The 24,154-nt window shown below is 45.3% G+C and overlaps 1 protein-coding gene across 5 annotated transcripts in view; it reads left to right on the forward strand.

Moving 5' to 3' along the window:
* TMEM63B (transmembrane protein 63B) overlaps positions 1-24,154 on the forward strand; it is a 74,836-nt gene that overhangs the window by 42,024 nt on the left and 8,658 nt on the right. For 3 of the 5 annotated variants that reach the window (XM_053382878.1, XM_053382881.1, XM_053382879.1), the window contains exons 4-17: positions 2,442-2,476; positions 8,788-8,878; positions 10,099-10,136; positions 10,767-10,909; positions 13,728-13,779; positions 13,977-14,085; positions 15,421-15,491; positions 16,598-16,678; positions 17,070-17,193; positions 18,594-18,727; positions 19,366-19,503; positions 19,788-19,941; positions 21,737-21,843; positions 22,592-22,678. In XM_053382878.1, the coding sequence (XP_053238853.1) occupies positions 2,442-2,476; positions 8,788-8,878; positions 10,099-10,136; positions 10,767-10,909; positions 13,728-13,779; positions 13,977-14,085; positions 15,421-15,491; positions 16,598-16,678; positions 17,070-17,193; positions 18,594-18,727; positions 19,366-19,503; positions 19,788-19,941; positions 21,737-21,843; positions 22,592-22,678 (1,364 nt within the window). Of the gene's footprint in view, positions 1-2,441; positions 2,499-8,787; positions 8,879-10,098; positions 10,137-10,766; positions 10,910-13,727; positions 13,780-13,976; positions 14,086-15,420; positions 15,492-16,597; positions 16,679-17,069; positions 17,194-18,593; positions 18,728-19,365; positions 19,504-19,787; positions 19,942-21,736; positions 21,844-22,591; positions 22,679-24,154 lie in introns of all 5 variants that reach the window. The other 2 variants (XM_053382883.1, XM_053382882.1) reach the window with 2 other exon arrangements.

The raw sequence follows: 24,154 nt of genomic DNA on the forward strand, positions 1-24,154 counted from the left end.
GATTTTACAGATGTTCATTTCCCAATGAAACTGGAGACCACATGCTATGTTCTTGGATGCTGCAGCTTTTTATTTGTACAGATGTTACAGTTTTCGATCTGCAGAAGTGAGAGCTGGCAAGAGGGGAGAGTTCCACAGCGGCAGTTCCCTTGAGTCAGAAAGTTGGTTAGGGGAAGTCTTGGGAAAGAATGGTTAATGATAGCTTCTGTGACTGGAGGGGAGAGAGAAATGACTGTTGTTAACCACCATCCCTTGTGCATGTTGCTGCAACTCTGTGATGCAGAGCAGAGTTGCATCGTGAAGCAGGGGAAAGCATTCTTGTCTTCACAAAGAAGGGAAAGAGGACAGGAAAGTGTTCTTAGAGGGCTCATCACCACTTCCGCTTGTCCCACTGCTTTCCTCCAGGGAAACTTGCTGTTTACTGCTGATTCAGAACAAAGTCAATCGTTTTTTCTTTTTAAAAAAAATTATTAGATTTTCCACAATTATAACAAAAACCACAGAGCAGAATGACATACAAAAACAGAAAGAAGAAAAAGAAAAACACATCAATGAACGAAAGAAGAAAAAAGGAACAATAAACAGATAAACAATAACAACAAACTTAATTCTTTACAAGTCCAACCTTTTAAACATCTTGGTTGACTTCCTCTAGTCCCTCCCTTCTGAGTTTCCTTGTAGTTAAAAGTAACAGCTTTCCAATATCATTATTAAACTAAAACAATTTCCAATTATAGTCCATCTTATTCACTTTTCTTAACTTCTAAATCCCATTTATTTAATTATAACTTAGTTTAATCCTAGGCCTATTTGTTTCTTTTGAGTAATTTCTAATTTTTTATATTACAATATTTATTCAAATAGTCCTTAAATTTCCTCCAGTCCTCTTGAAACTCCTCTTCTTTCTGGTCGCGGATTCTTCCAGTCAGGTCAGCTAGCTCCGAGAAATCCATCATCTAAAGTCAATCGTTTTTTCTGCAGATTGACTTTTGTTCCAATTCACAGTAAACAGTGGATTTTCCTGGGGAAAGAGGTGGGACAAATGAAAAACCGCTCAGAGCCATGCCTAGAAAGTCTGGGACAAGTGGAAAACCTCTCAGCCCCATGCTTTCTAGCATAGAAGTGTGGCTGAGCCCAGTGCGTACATCAGTGCTGTCATGAGTGACTCTACTGCTGATAAAAATGGATCTCATATGGAAACGAAAGCTGCCGCCTCCATGCACAACCCATCTTCATTGGTCATAGCTCAAGGGTCTCTCTGATCTTGGGCATCCTGGACTGCCATCAGTGGACAGGTTTCAGAAAGCTGAAGCCTCGCTCTCATGACAGCAGCAGCAAACCAGAAGAAATGAGGATGCAAAGAAATGGGAGTCTCAGTGTATGAGAGAGAAATTAGAAACCTTTACTGTATTTTATTTGCCCAGCCGTCCCCTGCATTGCTGACTATCAACATTTCAGTTTTGTTGAGGGCCCCTGGATTTGGATTGGTCCTGGCTACCTGATGAAGGACAGCAAGAAGGACAGCAAGAAAAATAAATGTAGAGATTTGTGCAATATATCCGGATAGGAGGCTTAAGAGAACCAAGACAACTTCAGTTGATGGAATTGCTAGTTTTCTGAGCAGTCCACCCTCTGCTGCACATTGGCCACAATATGATCTACTTAGTTGCATCGCCTCCCTGGTTCCTTTTATAATAGGCTCAGAGACCATGTAACCAAGAGTCGTGTCCGGAAGGCCCCAAAGGATCACCGTCTGTAATACTAGCTGGTGCAGTCAAAGAGTGTATACTAAAGAAACTTTCCTTAAAATGTGCACATCTTCCACCCAGGCATTGACCTGGCTTCGGGAAGGGTACCAAAGACCTAAGGAGAGTGAAAAACAAACGTAACAGAGTTTGCCTGAAGAGCAAATGCATCTATATGTACATAGGCTTCGTTTGCTTTAGATAAGGCTCGGCTTCTCAAGGAGCAATTCAGAATATCAGCTGGTGTATTTCAATTTGCTGTTGTGGCTTTCATCTACAGCTGTTTATCCACCTGTTGCTAATAAGAGGGCACAGAATCTCATTTCCGAGGGAGGGCAGCCACATTTGCTCTGCATTTAAGTTTGCCTGGAGATGCACATGGCAAGGCAAATCTGAAATGACTGCAGAATAAATTTATCCCAACACCAGAGTGAGCAGGAAAACCCTGACAAGAGAGAGAACTGGCTCCAGTCCTGAACAGTTTGCATGAACCATAAAACTGAATCTGTAAGCCAAAAAAACTAAGTTTATTTTCTTCCTCTGGATGAATTTGGTGAACGGTTTCCTTCCCAGGACCCCAAAATGTCAGCACTGAGAGAGGAGGACCCTGGCTCTTGATTGAAAGATCCAGTTTGTTTGTAACTCTCCCTTTTTCTCCCCCACCCCCTTCATTCTTTTTCTTTTGTCCCCAGGCAGAGGCGCTGGCAGCAGGAGCATGAGGAACGGGAATAGTACGTTGCGGGTTTTCCCAGGGTGCTTCTTCCATCCTTCCTTAATTCTCTTTTCCTTCCTGCTTCTGTTGAAGTTTTCTCCTTTTGCTTCTGAACTAATTTTCACCGGGAGAGCAGGACTTGTGATTGTTGTCCACACTGGTCACTGCACACATAACCCTCTTGTGTCAGTCACACTACACCAAAATGGCGGTGGGGGAAACTTTCCTTCAGGGAGCTCAAGGTGTCAGACAAAATTCTCTACCTCCCCATTTAGCCCTCACAACGTCCCTGTGAGGTAGTTTAGGCTGGGAGACTGTGACTGGCCCAAGGGACCATCTGTAGTGGGGGGTTGCCAGATTTATGCTGGGCAATTCTGCCACCACTTTTCAGCAATGAGAAATGTTATCTTCTGCTTTGAAACATCTGCCTCCTCAGCTGACTCATGCAGAAGCCCAAAGAGCTGATTTAACTAGACTCTTCAAATTGCTCTTCCCTCAGGATTTAAAAAATAATAATATTTAGGAACCTGTTCCCTAGCCAGACATCCCATAAAGTTGGTAAGAGTTTTCACCACTGATATGTTCTAACCAAGAACAAATTGGGGCCCAGGGCCAAGCAAAGAAATTTGGCTTCTTCAGAAGAAAGACGAGATGGTTCCCTCGTCCCCCATCAACAAACAAAAGCTCACTAAATAGGGAGCGAAACCTTCTGTCATTCCTAGTGACAGAACAACGCCCTTTGCTACTCCTGAGGGTAGCAAGCTTGCTTAGGGGGGAGCAGAGTGGGTCACGCCACTGTGTTCTCCAAATCTTGCCACCAACATCCTACCCCCCCCCTTGCTGTATGTTGCCTGAGGTGACTGCATCACTCTGCCTCATGGGATGTTCTCTGTAGAACAGTATTCTTGTTGAGATGTAATAGGCACCCAATTATCTGCACTTTCTGGAAAGATTTGAAAACATTTTTGTGCTGAAAATCTTGCCTATCTATGTGGATAGGTCTCTGCCATGGGTGTCTACTTTAAAAATAATAATTTCATCTTCTGTGCTATTTTTAAACTGTTTTAGCTGTTTTTATTATATTCATCCATTGCCTTGGGGCATATGTGGAAGGCAATAGCAACCAGGGGCGAAGGAAGGTGTCATGACACCCGGGCCGGGCGTCACGACGTATGATGCATAGCGACGCCGCACATGCACTGTACAGCGGTTTGCCGCCAGCGCCACTGCAGCGCCGTACAGACGGTGCCGGGATCCCTCCGTCACCACTGCAGCCGCAAACACAGCTGTAGCGGCGACAGAGGGATCCCAGCACCGTCCATATGGTGCTGGAGTAGCACCGGCGGCAAACCACTATACAGTGCGTGTGCTGCATTGTTATGTACAGCGCATGCGTGCAATGCTGCACATGCGCTGTACTTAGCGGTTTGCTGCCAGTGCCAGGATCCACTGCTCGCAGCTGCAGCCGCGAACAGAGGATCCTCCAAAGGCGGCTGCGGCAGCGCGATAACTGCTTTCACCACCGCGAGCCCCCGCGGGGTGACTTCTTGTCACCCCCACAGGCATGGAACCCAGGGCATACTGCCCCCCCCACACCCCCATTGTGACATCACTGATAGCAACAATGCCCACCCTGCTGGTATATTTGGGGGGGCCAGCCCTGCTGTGATGTGAGGTGCAATTCAAGAGAGCCAAAGAGTCAAGTTATTTCATTTGCTTTACCACATGAAAACATAATTTGGATTTCCTGACTCAGGCACAAAATTCCCCTTCAACCAGACCTTGGTCTGATTAATATTCTATGGCCTTTTAAACGGGTGTCTTTTTGTGGGGGGCAGGTTATTGTTTTGTTTTAGCTATTTATTTTGTGCTTTTATACTGTATTTTTATCTTGTGAACCGCCCTGAGATATTTGGATAAGGGGTGGTATATGCATTTAAGAATCATAATCATAATAATGTTTCATGAGATATGGCAACGAAAGGAAAACCTGGACCTCACAATGACATGACAACCGGTTAATTTCTGAGAGGAGAGTGTCTAAACAGGCCAGGAGATGTGGTGAGGTTCATATTTGTGTGTGGAATCCCTGCGCCAGTTGTCGGTTTTAGCTCCAGATTTGGGCAGGGAGAAGGGCTTGTGCCCCTCCAGTCAGGAGACCCACCTGCTACTCACCACCATTACTGCCAGCTACTGCTGCCAGCACAGAGGGAGGCAGGAAGGGACAGTGGAGAGGGGATGAAATAAGAACAGATCAGTGGTTGCAGCACCTGCTGCTGCTGCTGCTCCTCTTCATCACCATCCTCACTCACTTGCTCACCTTCTTTGAACAATAGCAAAAAAAAAAAATTTTAAGGTGGGGGAGCCACAGGGCAAGTTTGCTCTTGGGCCATGCCAGGGCATGTGTCTGCCAGCCATGCCGCCAGTCCCAAACATTTGCAAGATGGCTGTCTTTTATTACTGCATTTATATACCTATTTTCTGCAAAGGGGGGCGGGTACATGGTTCTACCCCTCCCCATTTTTATCCTCACAACAGCCCTCTGAGGCAGGTTAGGCTAAGAGACCATGACTGACCTGAAGTCCCCCAGCAACCTTCATGGCTGAGCGGGGGCGGGGGGGGGGACTTCAAAGCCTCGTCTCCCAAATCCTAGGCCAACACGCTTAACCACCATCCCAAACCTGGCACAGCACTACTTGTTGATGAATGGAAAATTCACTAAATGGGTGTGGAGGCCTACTTGATTATCATCCCACATGTTCCAGGAGTGAGTCCTGGCATAAGAAAAGCAGGCTGCCATGCCGAGCCCCAAGTCCTAGTTAAGTGGCCCAGCCTAGCAGCTATTACAGTCTGGTCATGTCTGGGCCTTTGGCACAGGGCGTGTATTTTGCTGCATAGCACTTTGCTTCCTCCTCACTGGCACAGTATGGAAGTTTCATCACACGCAGTGTTTGGTAGCTCAGTGATAGAGCGCCTCAGCACTGCATACAGGCCTCCCTGGGTCCATTCCCTGACATATCCAGGAAAAGCTGGGAGTGTCCCCTGCCAGAAAATCTGGAGAGCCACTGCCAGTCAGTGCAGACAGCACTGAGCTGGGTGGAGGAATGGTCTGACTTAGCCTAAGGTAGTTTCCTATGTCCATAAATCTCCTTATCTTCTTCTGTCTTTATTACTCAATGTAGCCCTATTCTCCCCCTCTACAGCCACATTCACACCTGCTGCTGAATCAGTCATTTATTCTTCAGTGGGAGGAGGGGAGCATATGCCCACCCCCTCACAGGCAGATTGGAGGCGGGGGAGGGGGGATTTCGCAGCCCTACTGGGATCCACCTTGCCACTTCTTACATCAGGCAGCGCCAAACCCACTTCTGAAATCTGCCTGGCAACATGCTGCCCTCCAGCTCCCCCTTGTGACTGTTCCCTTTCTATGTTCCCTTTTAATGCACCCTGTTGCGAACATTTAAACAAACACACAAGCAAGTCACTATTGCACAGAATGAGCATTGGGATTAAAAAAGGGAAAGGCTACATGGTGCTCAGCTAATCTGTGTCTGGGACGTGAAGCTGTCATACCTTTTGTTTTCCCAGCGTGCCACTTGAGTGCACACTATACAATACATCTGCAGTCCCCTTTTAGGGCTTGGAGGCATTTGGCCACTGTTCCGATCTGTGAACAGGGCAAGGAGTGGAGGCCAGACTCCATGCTGTTGCCTTGCTTACATGACTCCCTTCTCTCTTAACTAATGCTAAATGTGCATTAATCATCCAGGTCCCTGCAGGGTCTTACCACGAAGCCTCTATTGCTAGCCTCCAGACTTTTTGAAAATCCAGATGGGTCAGTTTAAAAAATATTGTCATAGAGGTTAGGCATGCAACACCCCTCCAGTGTGTGTGTGTGTGTGTGTGTGTGTGTGTGTGTGAAATGAGCTGTACCTTTTGAGAAAAATGCTTGTACTCTGAAAGCTCATTCTGATGGTGAGCAGAGAATCACAAGGATGGGGCAATACTTTCTCCTCTGTGCTCAAAATGAGAAGCAGGCAGCACTGCCTCCGCTGGTCCCAGAGAGGCCTCTTGCCACTCACATGGTCTGAAAAAACCAACAGGGGTTGAAGCATCTGCAGCTGGGATGGGAAACATGTGGCTCTCCAGATTTTTCAGGACTACAACTCTGATCATCCCTGGCCCTTGGCTGTGCTGGCTCTGGCTGATGGCGGGTTGGAGCTCAACTTCTGGAGGTCACCAAGTCAGCCACCCCTGATCTAGAGCACAGCTTACATTCTGTGCTCTTGATGCCCAGAAGAAACACAATCTAGACAAGCGCTATAAAAAGTTCTACCGCGTATCAACCATTTCACATACTCTGGGGTAATTCTGTTCATCTCCTGCAATGTTACAAGTACCCGACATAGAATTTAGAGAATTTCAGCTTTCAAATACACATGCATGCATACTTCTAATCTTCTTGGCTTACGTGGTTTTGGGAGCTAATCATGGTGACAATAATTAGTTAAGTGGGCAGAAATCACTGAGCTTTTAATGACACATTGAATGCTACATACATAATAAACCACATTACGCACTCAGGAATTCAAATTATTTATCACCTACTGTATCATCCAGAAGATGAACAAGGTACATTTCCAACTCCTAAAATTTCCATCTAATACAGCCTAAATTCCATAGTCAACTGAAAAGATTTCTGTTCAAAACTCTACTTTACTTTATGCATATTGTTATTTCTGCCACTAACAGTTTCATCTTCTTAACCCATGTTTTTAATTTGGTACTCTGCACTAGCCTGTGTGACACTGAGATCCTTAGGTGTTTGCTGGAGGAAAGAGGTTTTCTTTCTGCCTTGGTAGCCATGTGTGTGCTGTCTTCCAATAATTCCATAGGAGCCTCCCTGACTTGTCACAAGAGGGAAAATGCAGGCCATCACATCTGACCAGTTGTTGATTTCACCTTCTTCTTGTTCGCTCATCTCCTTTTCAGAAGACTTAACCTTCTCTTTCTCACATCTCCTCACTGTCTTATGCAAGTTTGGCTGCATAGTAGGTGATGGGCGGCCTGGATTGCTTCTGTCCAATGCATGTGGCACACTGGTGGTGTCTGAATTCTTTGGGCATCGCTGATGGGGCCTTGTGGTGTTGGAGCAGTCTGGTGAATAAAAGCCCTTCTCTTTCTCTTATGTTGCAATGTTAACGTCACTTACCTAGCAGTAAGCCCCATTGAATTCAGTAGGACTTACTTCTGAGTAGGCATGGTTAGGATTGCACTGATAGTCACAAACTACTCATTAAAAAAAAAAAATCATTATCATTTATTTCAGTAGCCCTTTCCTGGCCATAAAAGATGCATTCTATTTACCTCGCATGTGTAAAGTAGATTAGGTTGAGGGACCAGTAACCTGTCAAAGACCACGAGGATATATTTGGTTATTTGTATTCTTAAAATTATCCCTCCTTTCTAGTGCCCATGTATCATTTCATAAGCTGCCTTTCCCCCTCAAAAATGGCCATATCTTTTCTGCTGCAAGCACATGGATTGGGCTGTTGCCGCAGGATTAAGCTCTGTGTTGGAAATTGGAATTCATGAGCAGAGCCACATGTATATTGCAATTCCATAGGAGTGCAGAACGTAACATCTGGCATTGGGCACACACCTTAGCTGACTGGAAATATTTCAGTTTTTAACAATGCTCCTAGCTGTTAGGGCTGCTGAGACATGCTCAAAAGAATACGGACAATGCCTGCTGAAATCTCCAAGGTGGCCGAATGAGAATCCAGCAGTTGAGGACTAGATTTCTTTTGCCTGGTCTTTGCCTTACTCCATGAGTAGCAAAAGCGGAACAAAGCATAGCAAAAGCAAAGAAAAAAGAGGGGGGAAAGCTTTAGAGTGCAGAATAAATGAAAGTACATGAAATTTTATGTGAATTGAGAGCATCTATACAGGATAAAGACTTGAGATTTTTCTTGATGCAGCACTTTGATTGGGTGCAGAGTACGCACATCCTTGCTTATGAAGCAGCCCTGGAAGTGCATCGCAGACGCCCATGTCTGGACCTAAACCTCTAAGGCTGCTTCTGTGGAGCCCAGCATCTTGGCTCTTGTGATGGAGAGGTTTGCATTGGATCAGAGTAAAGGGAAAGAGAGGGGCAATCTCTGCTAATGGCTTTTTTCTCTCTTGCCTTTTCTCTCTCTGGACTCTCTGGAAGTTTTCTCTTCATCTCGCCTGGGGCAAACTGACTTGCGTTAACTACTCTGGTGGCCTTCTGGTTTTCTCGGCCTCTTCCCAGGCCCTGATTAACTGTTCCCTCTGTTGCAATTCCAGTGTGGCGTCCGCCTTGCATTCTGACAGCCATGACCGCTATGAGCGCCTCACTTCCGTCTCCAGCTCTGTGGACTTTGACCAAAGAGACAATGTGAGTGGCAGGCAAAAGGAATCCAGAGTTTTCCCAGCAGCGCTCTGCAATTAAGCCCTTGCATCGAGGAAAATGGGAAGTGAAGGGGTGGCGGTGCTCCTTGCTCAATTTCAATGTGCACAGTGATGATCGATAGTGGGGATGTGGTGTGAGCAAAGTCCCCTAATGTTATTGATCACGTAGGGCAAGTGCATGACAAGCCACATACAAGGGGCAATTTCCACTCCAGTTGGGTCTCGGGAGGGAAGACGTAACATTTGCAGCAAGAGTAGCACCCTCTGTGGCTGTAACTTAATTAACAAAAATGGATGTTGCAATGTGCTGCACAGTTGGTGTGATGTTATTTCATAGAATTGTAGAGTTGTCGGGTAGGGGGGCGGGGATAGCCAACATTTAAGGAGTCAGTATCTAAGGTTGTCAAGCAGCTTCTAATGAAGGCAAGGTGTTTGAGCCTTCACAATATTCAGAGCTGGGACCTAGAAGAGCTTCAGCTTCTATCAAAATTTTGGAGAACAACAATATTAAAGAGCTGACATTTCCCAGCCCAAGAGCTCTTCCTGGGATTGCATGCCAGCAGGTATGGCCCGGAGGGGAAAGTAGGTTGGACTTTTACAGCTGGGATAGCTCAGTTGGTAAGCATGAGACTCTTAATCTCAGGGCTGTGGGTTTGAGCCCCACCTTGGGCAAAAGATTCCTGTATTGCAGGGGGTTGGACTAGATGACCCGGGTAGTCCCTTTCAACTCAACAATTCTGTGATTTATACAATATACATTCAGTCTCACAAAATTCAGAGCTTAAACACCTATTCCTTTCTAGACAAGCATGAAGCATTGTTGCAGTACAAGGCATGTTCCACCCATCAAAAGCACTTGAGGGGAGGGTGCAGAGCAGGGCCAGCAAGGGGTATCCTAGGCAGAGTCCTGAGGGGCAGATAAAGAAGCCTAGGGGGCCACATGCAAGCCTGAGGCCTGGGGATCCGCACCATACCTTACAGTGACTTGTAGTGATTATATGGCAAGTTTGTCCTTGTGGGCTTGTTTGTAACCTTACATGTCTTAGAACTGATCTGGCCGTTGCCTCGTTTCAGTTCTTCCATCTTGGTAGGAGAAGCTGGTAGATCTGAGGTTGTAGGGGGCTCTGTACTAGTTGAGAAAAAGTAGCAAAGTGGGGGAAAGCGAAAGAACTCTGATTAACTTGGGCTTGTTTTGTCTCCGCACAGGGCTTCTGCTCCTGGCTGACGGCAATCTTCAGGATAAAGTAAGTTCTCCCATCTCCATGCAGAAGGTCCCCACTTCTTGTTCTTGCATCTAACACCAGCCGTCAGAAGGAGCAACATGGCAGAAGTCCTGACACTGCAGGGTCATATCACTGTTGTCATTCATTGTTAGACCAGGGGCTCTTTAGAATCGAGAGCAGGGATGGGGAACCTGGTGCCCTCCAGTGCTTGTTGGGCTCCAGCTCCCCTTAGCTGCAGCCAGCCTGGCCAGTGTGGGATGATGGAAGCTGTAGTCCCTGAGCCAAAGGTCCCCAGCCCAAGAATAAGGATCCTCTGTTGCTCAAGATGAAAACAGATTTAGTCCTCAGGCTCTCCTGGATTAATTAAAGATGGCAGGACCTGAATCCTCAGTATATAGACTGAGAGCACTGGTGGGAAACAGAGCTGATAATAATTCTGCTGCCAAACACAAATGTTCTGCGACCCAGGGGAGCTAGAAGCAGAAGGGTGGAAATAGAGGTTAGTGAAATTTGACAGCATTTGGGCAGGGGAGTGGGGGGGGGCAGCAGTGCACTCACTTCATTGCTCTGAAATGTTGACTGCGCATCACACCTTGCCCCCACGATTCCTCTAGGTAGCCAGCAGCTCACCCCCTTTCTGTTCCTTCCCAGGGATGATGAGATCCGGGAGAAGTGTGGGGCCGACGCAGTCCATTACCTCTCCTTCCAGCGGCACATCATTGGTCTGCTGGTGGCTGTGGGCGTCCTCTCTGTGGGCATCGTTCTGCCAGTGAACTTCTCAGGGGACCTGCTAGGTAAGCGGAGAGGCGGCTTCATACTATTCCTGCTGGGAAAGTATTAGACAATCTCACTCAGTCCTGGGAGGGACCTGCTCATCCTAGTGCTGGCTAAAGAGGCTAAAGAGAATAGTGGTGATTCAGACCCAGGTGCATGTCTTTCTACCTCAAATAGCTCGCCATGACGCAGGAAGGCCCCTTGGGAGTACTAAAAGGAAGCATGAGGAGAAATAATCAATACTAACAGTAATTTCAACCTGAGCTTTCTAGCTCTTCATCTCTGAGCTTTAGGGCTGAGTGAGCTGCAATCTCTACATCTATCCCCAAACCTGGATGGTACAGCCTGAAAGGGAGGATATTTTACCTCCCGGCTCTAAGTGGAAAATTGGGATCAGGGGGTGCCCATCCGATAGCATGCATCTTTCTACCCTAATTGCACCATTTACCCAATTAGGAGACTTTTTGGCAGTCAGCCTGGCTGTGCTCATCTGCCCGGCTTAAAGAATCATTCAAGGGATTATTTGGAATGGAGGAAATGCTTTCTTCCCAATCTTGCTTAAACTTCCCCAAGAATCCTTTTAGCATTGAAGCAGACAAAACACATAAAAGCTTATAGCACCCCTCACAATTAAAAGCCCCCACCCGCATTTAGTGACCTCTTAAGCTCCAGAGAGTTTAGACCACCTGGCAGATGAAATAATCCTGAAGATGGGTGGGAAATTAGGGCCAATGGATGGGCTCCCCTGACCCCAACTGACCTCTGACCCCTTTAGGTCCTCGGCTAAAGGGAAGCAAGGGACAGACCATTTTTCACTCTTCAGCCGAAGACTGTACCAGCACTCTACCCTCTTGTTGCCAAGTTCCTTCGTGTAGGCCTCATTTGGTCTTCCATTTTGAACCAATATTTTTCTAGAAATCTAGAGGTTAATTGACAAAGCAGTGTTTTACATAAGGGGGATTTCTGTCTAACTCTGCTTGTCTGCCAGGAGGTTCTGCCACTGCCTTGACTAAATAGTGTAGTCATGTACTCAGAAGTAAGCCCTATTGCATTCACCAGGCCTTACGCTCAGGTAAGCGTGTATAGGATTGCAGCTTAAAGTTTATCCTCCCTCCCAGACAGCTAGTCAAACACCATGCTGTTTTGAGTTTAGACTTTGTTAATGTTACCAGCATATGGTGTCGGTCTTTCAGAAGCGTTAAACTATCAGCTTACAACCTAAAGCTCGGTAATGCAGTTCAACAAAGCATACAGCTACAATTAGTTTGATGGTGGGTTCAGTTTCTATTTTATACTACAGTATTTTTTAAAAAAAACAACAAACATGATAATGTTTGGGTTTGTTTTCTGGTTTTTAATAGAGTTATACCTCTAATAATACATTATTCTCAAAATATAAAATATAGACTAAGATAAACAACATTAAGTTCCCAAGTCTTACCAGCTCTTGTTTAAGTTGCTGCCATCTTGGAGGTCCAAGCAAGAGAGCTTCAGATGGTAGGATGCTCATACATTCAAACATCATATCATTTTATGCAGTTTTGTAAAATCATATGAAGATGTTAACTGCTTCATAAATTTGGCACACAATCTAAACTATCCAATTGTTTCTTGAGATTAAAATATATAAAAGAATACCCCTCCTTACTAAATTATTATTCCTAAGCAAAAAGTCCCATATATTTCTATTAGATAAGGTCAATCCTAAATTTATTAATTCACTTTTGGCAAGTCTTAACTCAGATTTTTAACCATAAAATTAATACGTGACCTTTTGCAACTATCCTTGTCATGACAAACATACACTTAAGTTTACAATGTTTACAATTTTCTAACATGAAATTATTGACCCTTTACATTGATTATTATTTATTGACCATTAACAAAACTTTAAGTACATGTTAATAGATTGACTATCTGACTGGCCTAATTCCCCTCTGACCTGAGTCACAGGGTTTTGACACAGCATTCTTTTTATAGAAATGATACCGATCATTTGGTGAATTAAGTAAGTTACCAGAATTCATTATAGCCCTTTGCTCTGTGGGCAGCAGCCTCCAGGAAATGCCAGAGATAAATTTGGGATGAGATGAATTTCATTTATATTCTGCCAGAGCCCTGGGACATTTATAGTAATGGCTCACCCCATTGTGCAGATTCAAACCGTCAACCTTCTGATCAGCATGCCCAAGAGGCTCCATGGTTTAGACCACAGCGCCACCCACATCCCAGCTTCTGCCAACCTAGCAGTTCAAAAGCATTCCAGTGCAAGTAGATAAATAGGTACCACTGTGGCAGGAAGGTAAATGGTGTTTCCGTGCACTCTGGTTTCTGTCACGGTGTTCCATTGTGCCAGAAGCAGTTTAGTCATGCTGGCCACATGACCCAGAAAGCTGTCTCTGGACAAACACTGGCTCCCTTGGCCTGAAAGCGAGATGAGCACCACACCCCATAGTTGGCTTTGACTGGACTTAACCATCCAGGGTTCCTTTACCTTACCTTATAGTAATGTCAATGAAGTTTTTCATGGTATTCATCCTTTTCAATAAACCATGAGATACTTGGATGAAATGGTTAAGGTTGGAAGTTGAATCTCTGGAGCAGCTCAAAAAGAAGTAAATGAATAGTCACTAAATGAAGAAAGATTGAGCGTCAGCAGAAGATCATGGAGAATTTCAAAGTCTCCCATTACAGCAGGCATTGGGCTGTTTGCCTCATCATCTAATCCAAGCCACTTTGAGTCTCTCTGATAAAAGCAGAGCAATTTCGTTCCAGCAGCTTGATGCCTTCTCATTGCATTGCACCCAATTCATGATTCTTTACTTGTTTTCTTGCCAGAGAACAACCCCTACAGCTTTGGGAGAACAACTATTGCTAACTTGAAATCTGGGTAAGTATGATATTGGGGTGCCATCAAGGAACCATGTTTTCCAAAAAGGAGGAGGAGGAGGAAATATTCATATTATTGAAGGGGACTATTATCTGGGAGGCTTGTGGATTAGCACTGGGATAAATGGGCTGACCCAAAATGCAGAAGATACGTTCAAGCAGAGATAAGTATTGGGCATTTCCTTTCCCTTGTGACAGGAATAACCTGTTATGGCTGCACACGTCCTTTGCCTTCCTGTACCTGTTGCTGACTGTGTACAGCATGCGCCGGCACACCTCCAAGATGCGCTACAAGGAGGATGATTTGGTAAGTCCAAACTGGCATCCAGCTAGACTTGGTCAGCTGGAGAAAGCAACCTCCTTAATTGGGTGATGTCCTACAGTAGGTCATGGGCACTGCATTTCCTGCTCCTCTGATTTTTAAGCTTCTCTTTTTCATGCTCCTTTTGCAATTGTGATATCTGTTTACTTGTTTCAGGCATGTGAGTTTGGGGAGCTTTCCTTAGTACCTTTTCTAATAGTTCGGGTTTTTTAAAAATACATTGTTCTGACCTTCTTTCAGTCATTATTTTGCCATTAAATGAGATCCTGTTCTCTTCAAACACACCCTTTCCTACCTCCCTGGTGCCAACCCAGACATAATTATCATTTATTATTTACATGATGCCATCAGGAATAAAAACGTTCAGATATTAGCCCTGAAGAATTTAAAACCTAAAATTCAACTCAGCAGGGACGATGGAGGAATGAGATAGAGGGGGAAACATGAAGAAGAGGAATCTGTTTTATTTATTTAGAATTGCTTCTATTCTACTCTTCTTTCCTAATGAGATCAGAGTGGCATATAATTAAAAAACAGTAACAGAATATGTAAAATAACAAACAACATTGCTCTCCTAGCAGTGCAACAATAAAACTGCTAGCACATTTGCGAAGCTAAGCAGTGTCCAGTATGGTTTCAAATTGGATTGGGGGCTGCGTGTTGAGATTCCTGCATTGCAGGGGGTTGGACTAGATGACCCTCGGAATCCCTTCCAACTCTGCAATTCTATGACTAAACGTAAAGCAGCCAAAATATCCACTATTGCAAAGAAAAGTTCCCTGATATGCAAACAGTGAAGTAATATGACTCTCCCAGGAGAGGGAATTCCAAGGGTTGGGAGGGTGGCACAGAAAAGGCCCTATTGAGCAATGCATTATTATGGAAAGCTGATTGGGAAATGAGAGGGGCCCCTGTGGAAGAGCTCAGTCCTGGTCTCAGGAGTATGTGGGGAAAGGCAGTCCTGGTCTCAATTCGTTTAGGCCAGGAAATGGATAGGCAGCCAATGTATCTGGTAAAAAGGAGAGTACCACGAGCCCTATGTATGACCCCCATGAAAAGCCTAGCTGCCATATTCTGAACAGACTGAAGTTTCCAAATGGTCTTCAAAGGTAACCCCACTTAGAGCTTATGAACAATGATAAGACATATTCCATTTCTGCTTCTCCATTTCACTTGATTTGAGAGCAGGGTACATTTAACATAAATTCACAACACATAAATCCCATAAACTGATACTTCGCTTGAGCTTAATCTCCATTTCCTGCTTCAACTGTGAAAGACCTCAGATCTAACATTCTCTCTGCCTCTTGTCTGCTCCAGGTGAAGCGAACTCTCTTCATTAACGGAATCTCAAAGTATGCCGAACCTGAAAAGATCAGAAAGCATTTTGAGTGAGTCATGTTCCCTGGATCCTTTAATTCTTACCTCGACCCTCCTCTGACAAAGAAAAATATATATAAATCAGCCAGTTTTTCTTTGGATAATTTTTTAACCCAACACCGTACCTTTGTATGCTTTAGATCAGAGCTAGCCAATGTAGTTCCCTCCAGCTGTTGTTTACTGCAGCTCCCTTGAGCAATACATGGGCCAGACCATTGGTACATCTAGCTCAGTATTGTCTACACTGGCATGCAGCAGCTTCTCAGGATTTCAGATGGGGAGTCTTCTCCTGGAGATGTTGAGGATTGAGCCTGGTACTTTCTGCAAGCAAGGCTGATTCTCTGCCGCTGAGCTCTGTCCCTTCCTCCTGCTAGCTAGGACTGAAGGGAATTGTAGTGCAGGAACATTGTCTACCCTTGCATTAGATCAGGGATAGGCAAACTCAGCCCTCCAGATGTTTTGGGACTACAACTCTCATCATCCCTAGCTAACAGGACCACTGGTCAGGGATGATGGGAGCTGTAGTCCCAAAACACCTGGAGGGCCGAGTTTGCATATGCCTGCCTTAGATGGACATGGTGTCACCCTAGGACAGGGGATGCATTCACTTCTGGGCAAGCTTACAGGGTTCACATGCTAGAAATGGGCAGGGCTTCTACACATACATCCATGTCCCTCTCTGTCCTCCATCCAGGCATGCAAGAGGCATTATTATCAGGTAGGCAAAAGCATTCCTGGAAGGTGCATGGCAAGGCCAATGAGGGGGGTGACCTGAGGAGAAGGGAAGCGCCTGGGAGTGGGGGGCAGAAGTGTGACCTGGAGAGAATTTGGAGGGCCACATTTGGCTCCTGCTCCTGCAGTTCCACACCCTCTGCCCTAGGTGGTTGTTACACTTCTTAACAAGAATGATGGGCACTTATTTCTTTCAGTTCCCGCCCCCCTCTGCTTGCTCCTACAGAGCTTCAGCATGCAGCTGAATCAAAAGCTGAAAAAGCCTTCCTTTTCAGAGTCAAATGTGCCGTTTCAAGCCTGTTCCTTGAATAGGAACTCAACCGGGTTTTGCCAACCCTGCAGGTTTCTAATAAGCTCCTGCATTGTTCCTTTTTCCTGACTGCAGGGAAGCCTACGCCAGCTGCACGGTACTGGAGGCACGTCCCTGCTATGATGTGGCCCGGCTGATGTTTCTTGATGCAGAGAGGTACAGTCTGGGATTCGTAGGGAATGGGGGCTTTTAAACCTGATGTGAGCAAGGAGAGGTCGGGGTGTGTGTGTGTGTGTGTGTGTGTGTTTAGCCTGCCGTGAGGTTGCTTATGCAGCAGCAAGCCACATCCAGTTCTAGCACCCCTGTTCACAAATCCTAGGTTTCCAGCAGTAGTGGGAGAGGGTACAGTTCAGAGGTGAGGGCCGGCGAAGCCAAGCTGAAAAGAACAGGAAGGAACAGGAACAGGAAGAACAGGAAGTGAATATACTGCAGGACTCAGTTGTGCAGAAGACCCAATGCACGCTTTCTTTCTTTCACACCCCAATTTGCCTGCTTTGTCTTGCTAGCTTCTCTGAGCTTCCTCTTCCCCTGCACTCTTCTGTTTCAGGAAAAAAGCAGAGCGTGGAAAGATCTACTTCACCAACTTGCAGTCCAAGGAGAACACGCCCTCCATGATCAATCCCAAGCCCTGTGGCCATCTCTGCTGTTGTGCCATCAAAGGCTGTGAAGAGGTGCAGAGGGGGGAGCAGGGAAATGCAGGGGACTGAGGGGTCCCTGCATAAGGGAGGGGGGTTCTTGATGGCCACAGGTCCATTTTTACCACTAATGGCACTCTGTGAGGCTCATGCTTGTGGAGAAAGTTGTGCCAGGGATCCAGTGGTCACCTAAGCTTGGGCCTTTGGGTTGGATACAAATTGTCCCTTCCACAATTTGTTTGTTCCATTTCAGGGAAGGGTCTGAGATTCAGTAGAGACTCCTGCTGAAGGAAGTGAGGCATTTTTGTCAATTTATGCCGCCTTTCTGCAACCACCAGTGCCAGCTTCCACACTGCTATGGGGGGTCCGCAACACAAGATCTCAGTTGTGGGTCACAGGAGGCTTTTGGGGTGGGGTGGGGGAGAATTATCTAAAATCACCTCTGTCCTCCATGCTTCCTCCAGCAGGGAATCCCATCAGTAGCGTTCCACCTATGCAAAGTTTGGATCCAACCCTGTCTTGGCTGCTGTCCCCTTATCTGTTTCATAGTATCTCTTGAGAACCCTCTGCAGAATACATGTGCCCTGTTCAGCTGCCCTTTTCCTGCACAGTTGCAACTGATGTACCCTAATAATCAAGTGGCCCTTTTATTATGCAAGAAGATCTGCATCCAGTTGTTCCATTCTATACTCACAGCAACTGTCTGGGTGAGATTAGACTGAGGAACTTGCTCAAAGCCACACAAAGGAGCTTAGTGGGTGATGAACCCAATTCTTCCTAGTTCAGGTCTACCATCTAGCCCTACAATAACAGAGCAAACTAAAACCCCTTTTTGCCAGGCTGCCAGGGTGGATGGCTAGATTGGGCAGAAGTGTTGCTCTCCCCAGCCCTGCCAGCTTCACCCTAGAGAGTGACACCAGCATCACTCCTACAGTTCAGAGTTTGGCGTTCCACCTGCTGAGTGGATGGCAGCAGTGGATAGCCCTGGAATGGGGCATTCTTGGGCCACAGGGAGGAGCTGGGTCAGTCGCAGATCTCTTGAACCCTGAGCCAGCCCCACAACTATCACATTAGGTTCAAAGTGGGTCCAGTTGCTAGGCCATTTCCAGACTGGCACAGTGCTCTGCCTGTCCCTCACCCTTACCTTCTGATCCAGCATGCTTGGCAGGGCTACAGATGACCCTGCTGCTCCAGGTAGCAGCTGGGGTTAAGACTGAACCCCAGTGCTTTATCATACAAGAGCCTGTGAAACCAAAATATCAAGCGGCTGGTTCAGATGACCAGTTGGTTCCCACTCGCTGGGCAGCCACTGATCCTGAATAAATTGTGATTCAGTACCACTGTGTGTTGGGCTAACGTGCCATAAGTTAGCCCATCGTTTGAGGTGGCGATGTGGCTGCAGGGCTTGTGTTCTCACCTTGTGCATGGTTGCCTAGGTGGAAGCCATGGAGTATTACACCAAACTGGAGGAGAAGCTGAAGGAGGACTACAAGAAGGAAAAGGAAAAGGTGAACGAGAAGCCGTTGGGCATGGCCTTTGTCACTTTCCACAACGAGGCCATTACAGCCATGTGAGTGCCGGGAGCACAGGGTGATGGGGAAGAATCATTTTGATGGCTGGGAGGGAGGGAGGGAGGGAGAACATTTCCCAGAAAAAGGCAACTTGGGTGTCGTTTTAAACCAAGATGGTGGATGGAAACTTTTAAAACTATTAATTTTAAGCACTTACTTCAAAACTGCAATGATTTTTTGGTTTCTTAGAACTGCTGACAGACAGATCTATCTACCTACAAACTATCATTTTCTAAAACTCCAGTCATGTTCCCCTTTTGCCTGTCTTATTCAAAGACAGAGTTTTAGTTGTGACTAGTAAAGCAGCTGAGTGAGGTAATAGCTACTGCCACATTGCAGAGACTTGAGAAGGCCTCTGGCCCTCCTCCAAGGAAGCTTCATCTGTCCTCCCCCTCCTCCTCCTCCTCCTCCTCCTCTTCTCCTTCTCCTTTTCTTCTACTAGACACAATGGCTATGTTCTGTCGGTGCTCTCATGCCTCTGAATCTCGGTTGCTAGGAACCACAGGTGGGCAGGCTGCTCTTGGGCTCAGGTCCCACAGGCCTCTGCTTGGCCACTGTGAGAACAGGATACTGGGCTATAGATTGTGCCACTGACCCAGCAGACTTGCCTTACGTTCTGATGTTCTTCTTCCTCCAGAATCCTTAAGGACTTCAACGTGTGCAAGTGCCAGGGCTGCAAGTGCCGTGGGGAACCCAAGGCCTCGTCCTGCAGCGAGTCCCTCCATGTCTCCAACTGGGCAGTCTCATATGCGCCTGACCCTCAGAATATTTACTGGTAAACAAAATGGTGCCTCTCTGTGGCCTAAACTGGGAATTTGCCATCCTGGCACCATGCTTTGTGCAGGACTCTTTCTGGACTGCATGGATGCCAGAGCGAGAGATGCTTCTCCATAGGCTTGTTGTTAAGGTAGCTATTGGTAGCAGAGTGTTTTTAAAGGGGATGCAGCCACATGAGGACTGGATGCCACAAGGTTTTCCAAAAGCCCCTCCGGTCCAATGTCTCCAGTGTTGGGTTCTGCCACCCTTAAAGTTTGGTTCTTCGCTTTGTCTCTCCTTCAGGGAACACCTGTCCATTCGTGGCTTCATTTGGTGGTTCCGCTGCCTGATCATCAATGTGGTGCTCTTCATCCTGCTCTTCTTCCTCACCACTCCTGCCATCATCATCACCACTATGGACAAGTTCAATGTCACCAAGCCTGTTGAGTACTTGAATGTAAGACCTTGACCCGAGAGATTTGGAACTTCCCTTCTCTCTTTAGCTCCATGACACAGGAGGGGAACGGCCTTTGAAAAGTGGCTATTTCCCTTCATATTCAGTAGGATTAAGCCCAGCCTCATGAGCCCAGCCCTCTGTGGTTTTGTGGAAACAGAGCAGGAGCAAATTATATTCATGTAGCTATCACTGCACTGTTTGTGTCCTCATGCTGTCAGTGAGGTTGCAAGGAGAAATGACGAGTGTGTGTGAGAGAGAGAGGGAGAGAGCGGGGGAGAGAGAGAGAGAGAACACCTTTGATAGCATAGAACAAGTACATACTTTTAACCTGTGAATAAAAATTCATGGTACTATGTCTTTTTGAAACTTAAGTTCATTCCTTCTGGTTCCCTGTATAATTTTAAGTGCTATAATTACATTCCTTAATGTAATTGTGATAGCTTGACTTGAGGTAGCAGCCTCTGAGGTCCATGTATTATGGGACTGTGGGACCATATAACATCTGGCTCAAGTGATGATGTTATCTGTTGGATCTCAAAGATGTAATTCCACTAGTGGTCAGTGTTTAGAAACTACTACTTTTAAATTAAGTTTGTCTAATTTCGTTTGCACAAATGAAAGCGAAATTATTGACTCAAACCAATCTAGCAAGACCGGTGGTATTGAAATGGTGTGTGTTCATGCTCAACAGCAAATGACACATTACCAACCAGTTGCCAGCTAAATCAGCTTATATAACTAAACAGATCCAGCTGTGTGTGTGTTCTTTAATGGCACTCCCCTGTGTGATGTTGCCAGTCATTTGTTGAAATTTAAATTAATTAAACTGGCCTTAGGAATTCTGCCGGCCAATTTCTCCAAGTTAAATACAACCATGCATTTACAGTACTGAGGCTCATTAAATAAAAATAACTACAAGTTTTGTGGGAGATCTGAACTGACTTGTACTGAGTGTGAGTGTGCAATACTTGAATCAGATAACAAAGAATCCTTCTGCTTTGAAGATAATGAATATTTGTATAAACTTGGCTTATCTGTTAGTATACTGGTTCTTAAAATATGGGGTGGACTCATCTTAGTCAGACATGATTCTGGGGCATGAAATAGTAAGTGCTTTCATCTTTGCCAAGAGAGCATCCTGGGTGCATTGAATACTCCTGGTGTTTCAAATGGTGTTAATTCACCTGGCAGAGGACTCTTTCACTGGTATGCTTTGGATTTGTGGGGATCACAGCAGCCTCACCCATTCTCTTCTCAATGTAATTCGGAACAGAGTTCAGAAAAAGCTGCTGCTTTGTTCCTATTCTCTTTTCCTGTGCCTGGTTTTAGGAGGAGTTCAAAGATCTCTTACGCTATTTCACATGTATCCCAAACCACAAATCCTGGCCTGCAGTGGCAGGCAGTAGACACACACTTGTGTGCAAATATCTTTGCATGCTTACCTACAGAGTTGATTGTTCAAGCTGTGTTGTTTAGGGGGGACAGAAAGCAGAGTAAGCTTTGAATTCAAGAGTTGTGGAAAACACAGGGCTGGCAGCTACAACTGGACTAACATAGATAGGCAGGTCAGGAAACACACTCATTCCAAAACAGACTAGTAATAATCTCTCAAGAAAAGAACACCATGCTGTAATATCAATATTGGATTTATATATTTCACACACATACACGTGTTATGATAACATACAACCAACTTAGCCAACCTAGTGCTCTGCCATTGCACACTTTGTATTCTTGGTTGCTATATATTATTCAGAGCAAGTGACTGATTGTTTCTTTTTCTTTCTCTTTCCAGAATCCCATCATTACCCAGTTCTTCCCCACCCTGCTGCTGTGGGCCTTTTCTGCTCTGCTTCCCACAATTGTGTACTATTCGGCATTCTTTGAAGCCCACTGGACCAGGTAAAATGGGGAGATTGTCTCTGCCTGCCTGAGAGCTGAACTACTCAGAATCTCTGTTCAGGCCCAGCTGCACTGCACTAAGATTTGATTTCTATGGACTTCATGTTTCTTCTTTTAGCAAACTTTAGAAAAAACTCCATGCTTCTTCAAATCCCATGAATCCCTACTGAGGAAAATAATAAAAGGCAAAAATATATTGTTCCAAGTTCTTGTTTTTGCAACCAGTGCTCTTCTCTGATATGTATTTTATTCCTAGAGTTCTACAGTATTAATCTAACAGTATATTGCAAACTACCTTGAGCCATTATAGGATGGAAATATGGTGTATACATTTAAAAATATTAAATCAAGGAGGCCTTGCCAGCCCTTATTCACATGTTATGTTATGCATACCTTAATCTGTACCTCAGAAGGGTAGCAGCACAAGAACAAGCCTTTTCAGTGGTGGCCCCCTTGCTTGTGGAAGGCCCTCCCCAGGGAGGCATGCCTGACACCTTCAGTATCTTTTTTTAGACACCAGGCAAGGATTGTTCTCTTTTCCTGGGTTTTTGGACCTTAATTTGGAGGGGGGCATTTGTGGCCTCCTTTAGTGGGGCAGGATTTGTTGGTCCTGCCTTTTAATTGTTAAGCTGTGTTTTTCGGTAGCTTGGTTGCTCTTATTTGTTTTAATGTAACTAGCTTTGGGTCACTCTTTCAGAAAAGTAACTATCACATATAATAACTAATAATAAATTATCTGTGCCACTAGGTCTGGAGAGAACAGAACAACCATGCACAAGTGCTACACTTTCCTCATCTTCATGGTATTGCTGCTGCCTTCGCTGGGCTTGAGCAGGTAAAAGAAAGGTTGCTGAGTAGAAGAGAACATATCTGGGATGGATCCAAAATATCTATTCTTTCCTATGGTGGTGGCAACTTTCACCATTTCCCCCTTTCTCCTGTGTCTCTCTGGAGTAGAGAGTGCTGCAGGGGAAAGGAGGAATTGCCAAAATCGCCTCCCTGCCAAGAAACAGCACCACTGCTGAAATCTCACCCCAAATGGATGGGATCTTGCCCAGAATTGGTGCTGATAGTAGCAGCACTTCTCTGCTGTTGGCTGTGGTGGGGGGGCTGGCAGGGCATCTGCAAGCATGCCACCTGGGGGCTTCAGCCACCTGAGGCAACAGCCTCACCCTGCCTAATGGCTGGACCGGCTCTGGCTGTTGTACATCAAAGCAGTGAGGTTGAATGTCAACTCAACATGCACGCATCTCCACACCGTGTATTTTCAATTCTCAAGTGTTCATGCAGTCTCTTCTTTGTTGTTTTCATTTTTAATTGAGAAATGAAAGGGTGCATTGCAGGACATCACAATAACCTCCATTCAGTGTGTATAAGATTCAAATTAGCTCAAGAAGAATTGAAATGGTCTGTTAAAATTGGAGCTGAGGTGAAAAGCTTGGCTTCAGTCATTGGGATAGTAAGGCTACAGTCCTGGGCCTACTCACCTTGGAGTAAGCAATGAATGTAGTGGAGTACACACATAGAGAATTTTGCTGAATATTACCTTGAATGTGGCCTGCTTTCTCAGCTTCAGTTCCCTATCTCTAAAAAGAAATATTGAATGGCCTACTTGTGGGATCTTGTGAATGGAAAGCGTGTGTATATGTATATCTCCACACTAAAGTAAAACAAATAGGATTAATTATTATAATAATACAATTTGTAACAAAATGAGTACCAGAAATATGAGAAATGATTCCTTTGAAGTCTAAGTATCCTTTATTTTTGAAAAAAAGTAAGTTACTTTAAAACAACACTAGAAGGCCAGCATATCTAAAATGCTTATTTTTTTTGTTGTCTGGTTGTAATACATGCTTTGTTTTCTTAAGTGGCTGTATTGTATAGGCGGATTTGCTTCTATAAATGTAACCTCCTCTAGAACTGCATTAGTAATAAGACCCAGTAAATGCAAAAATAAATTAGTAATGGTTCCATTCCCCCATCCTTGGCCTAAAAGAATGGAAGCATCTTTTGTTCTGCTATCGATCTCTTTTAAATCAATGCTTTTAAAGCGATCCCTATATAAATATAATGCCAGTGTGGTGTCAGGAACTTATCTGAGGAGGGAGAGAAAGAATACACAATAAGAAACTGGGTTGGGTTGTTTAATGTGGCCTAGAGCTTTTTCTTGGTCATGGTCTGAGACAGAGGGCTGGCCTTAGATGGACTGGGGCCTTGACCCAGCATAGCAAATAGAGCCTCATGAGAAGTTTGCTAACACTGCAGTTGCATCCCAAGTGCCTCTTGGTAATAATTACTCTGCACTCTT

The sequence above is a fragment of the Podarcis raffonei genome, chromosome 3 (assembly GCF_027172205.1).
Source record: "Podarcis raffonei isolate rPodRaf1 chromosome 3, rPodRaf1.pri, whole genome shotgun sequence".
NCBI lineage: Eukaryota > Metazoa > Chordata > Lepidosauria > Squamata > Lacertidae > Podarcis > Podarcis raffonei.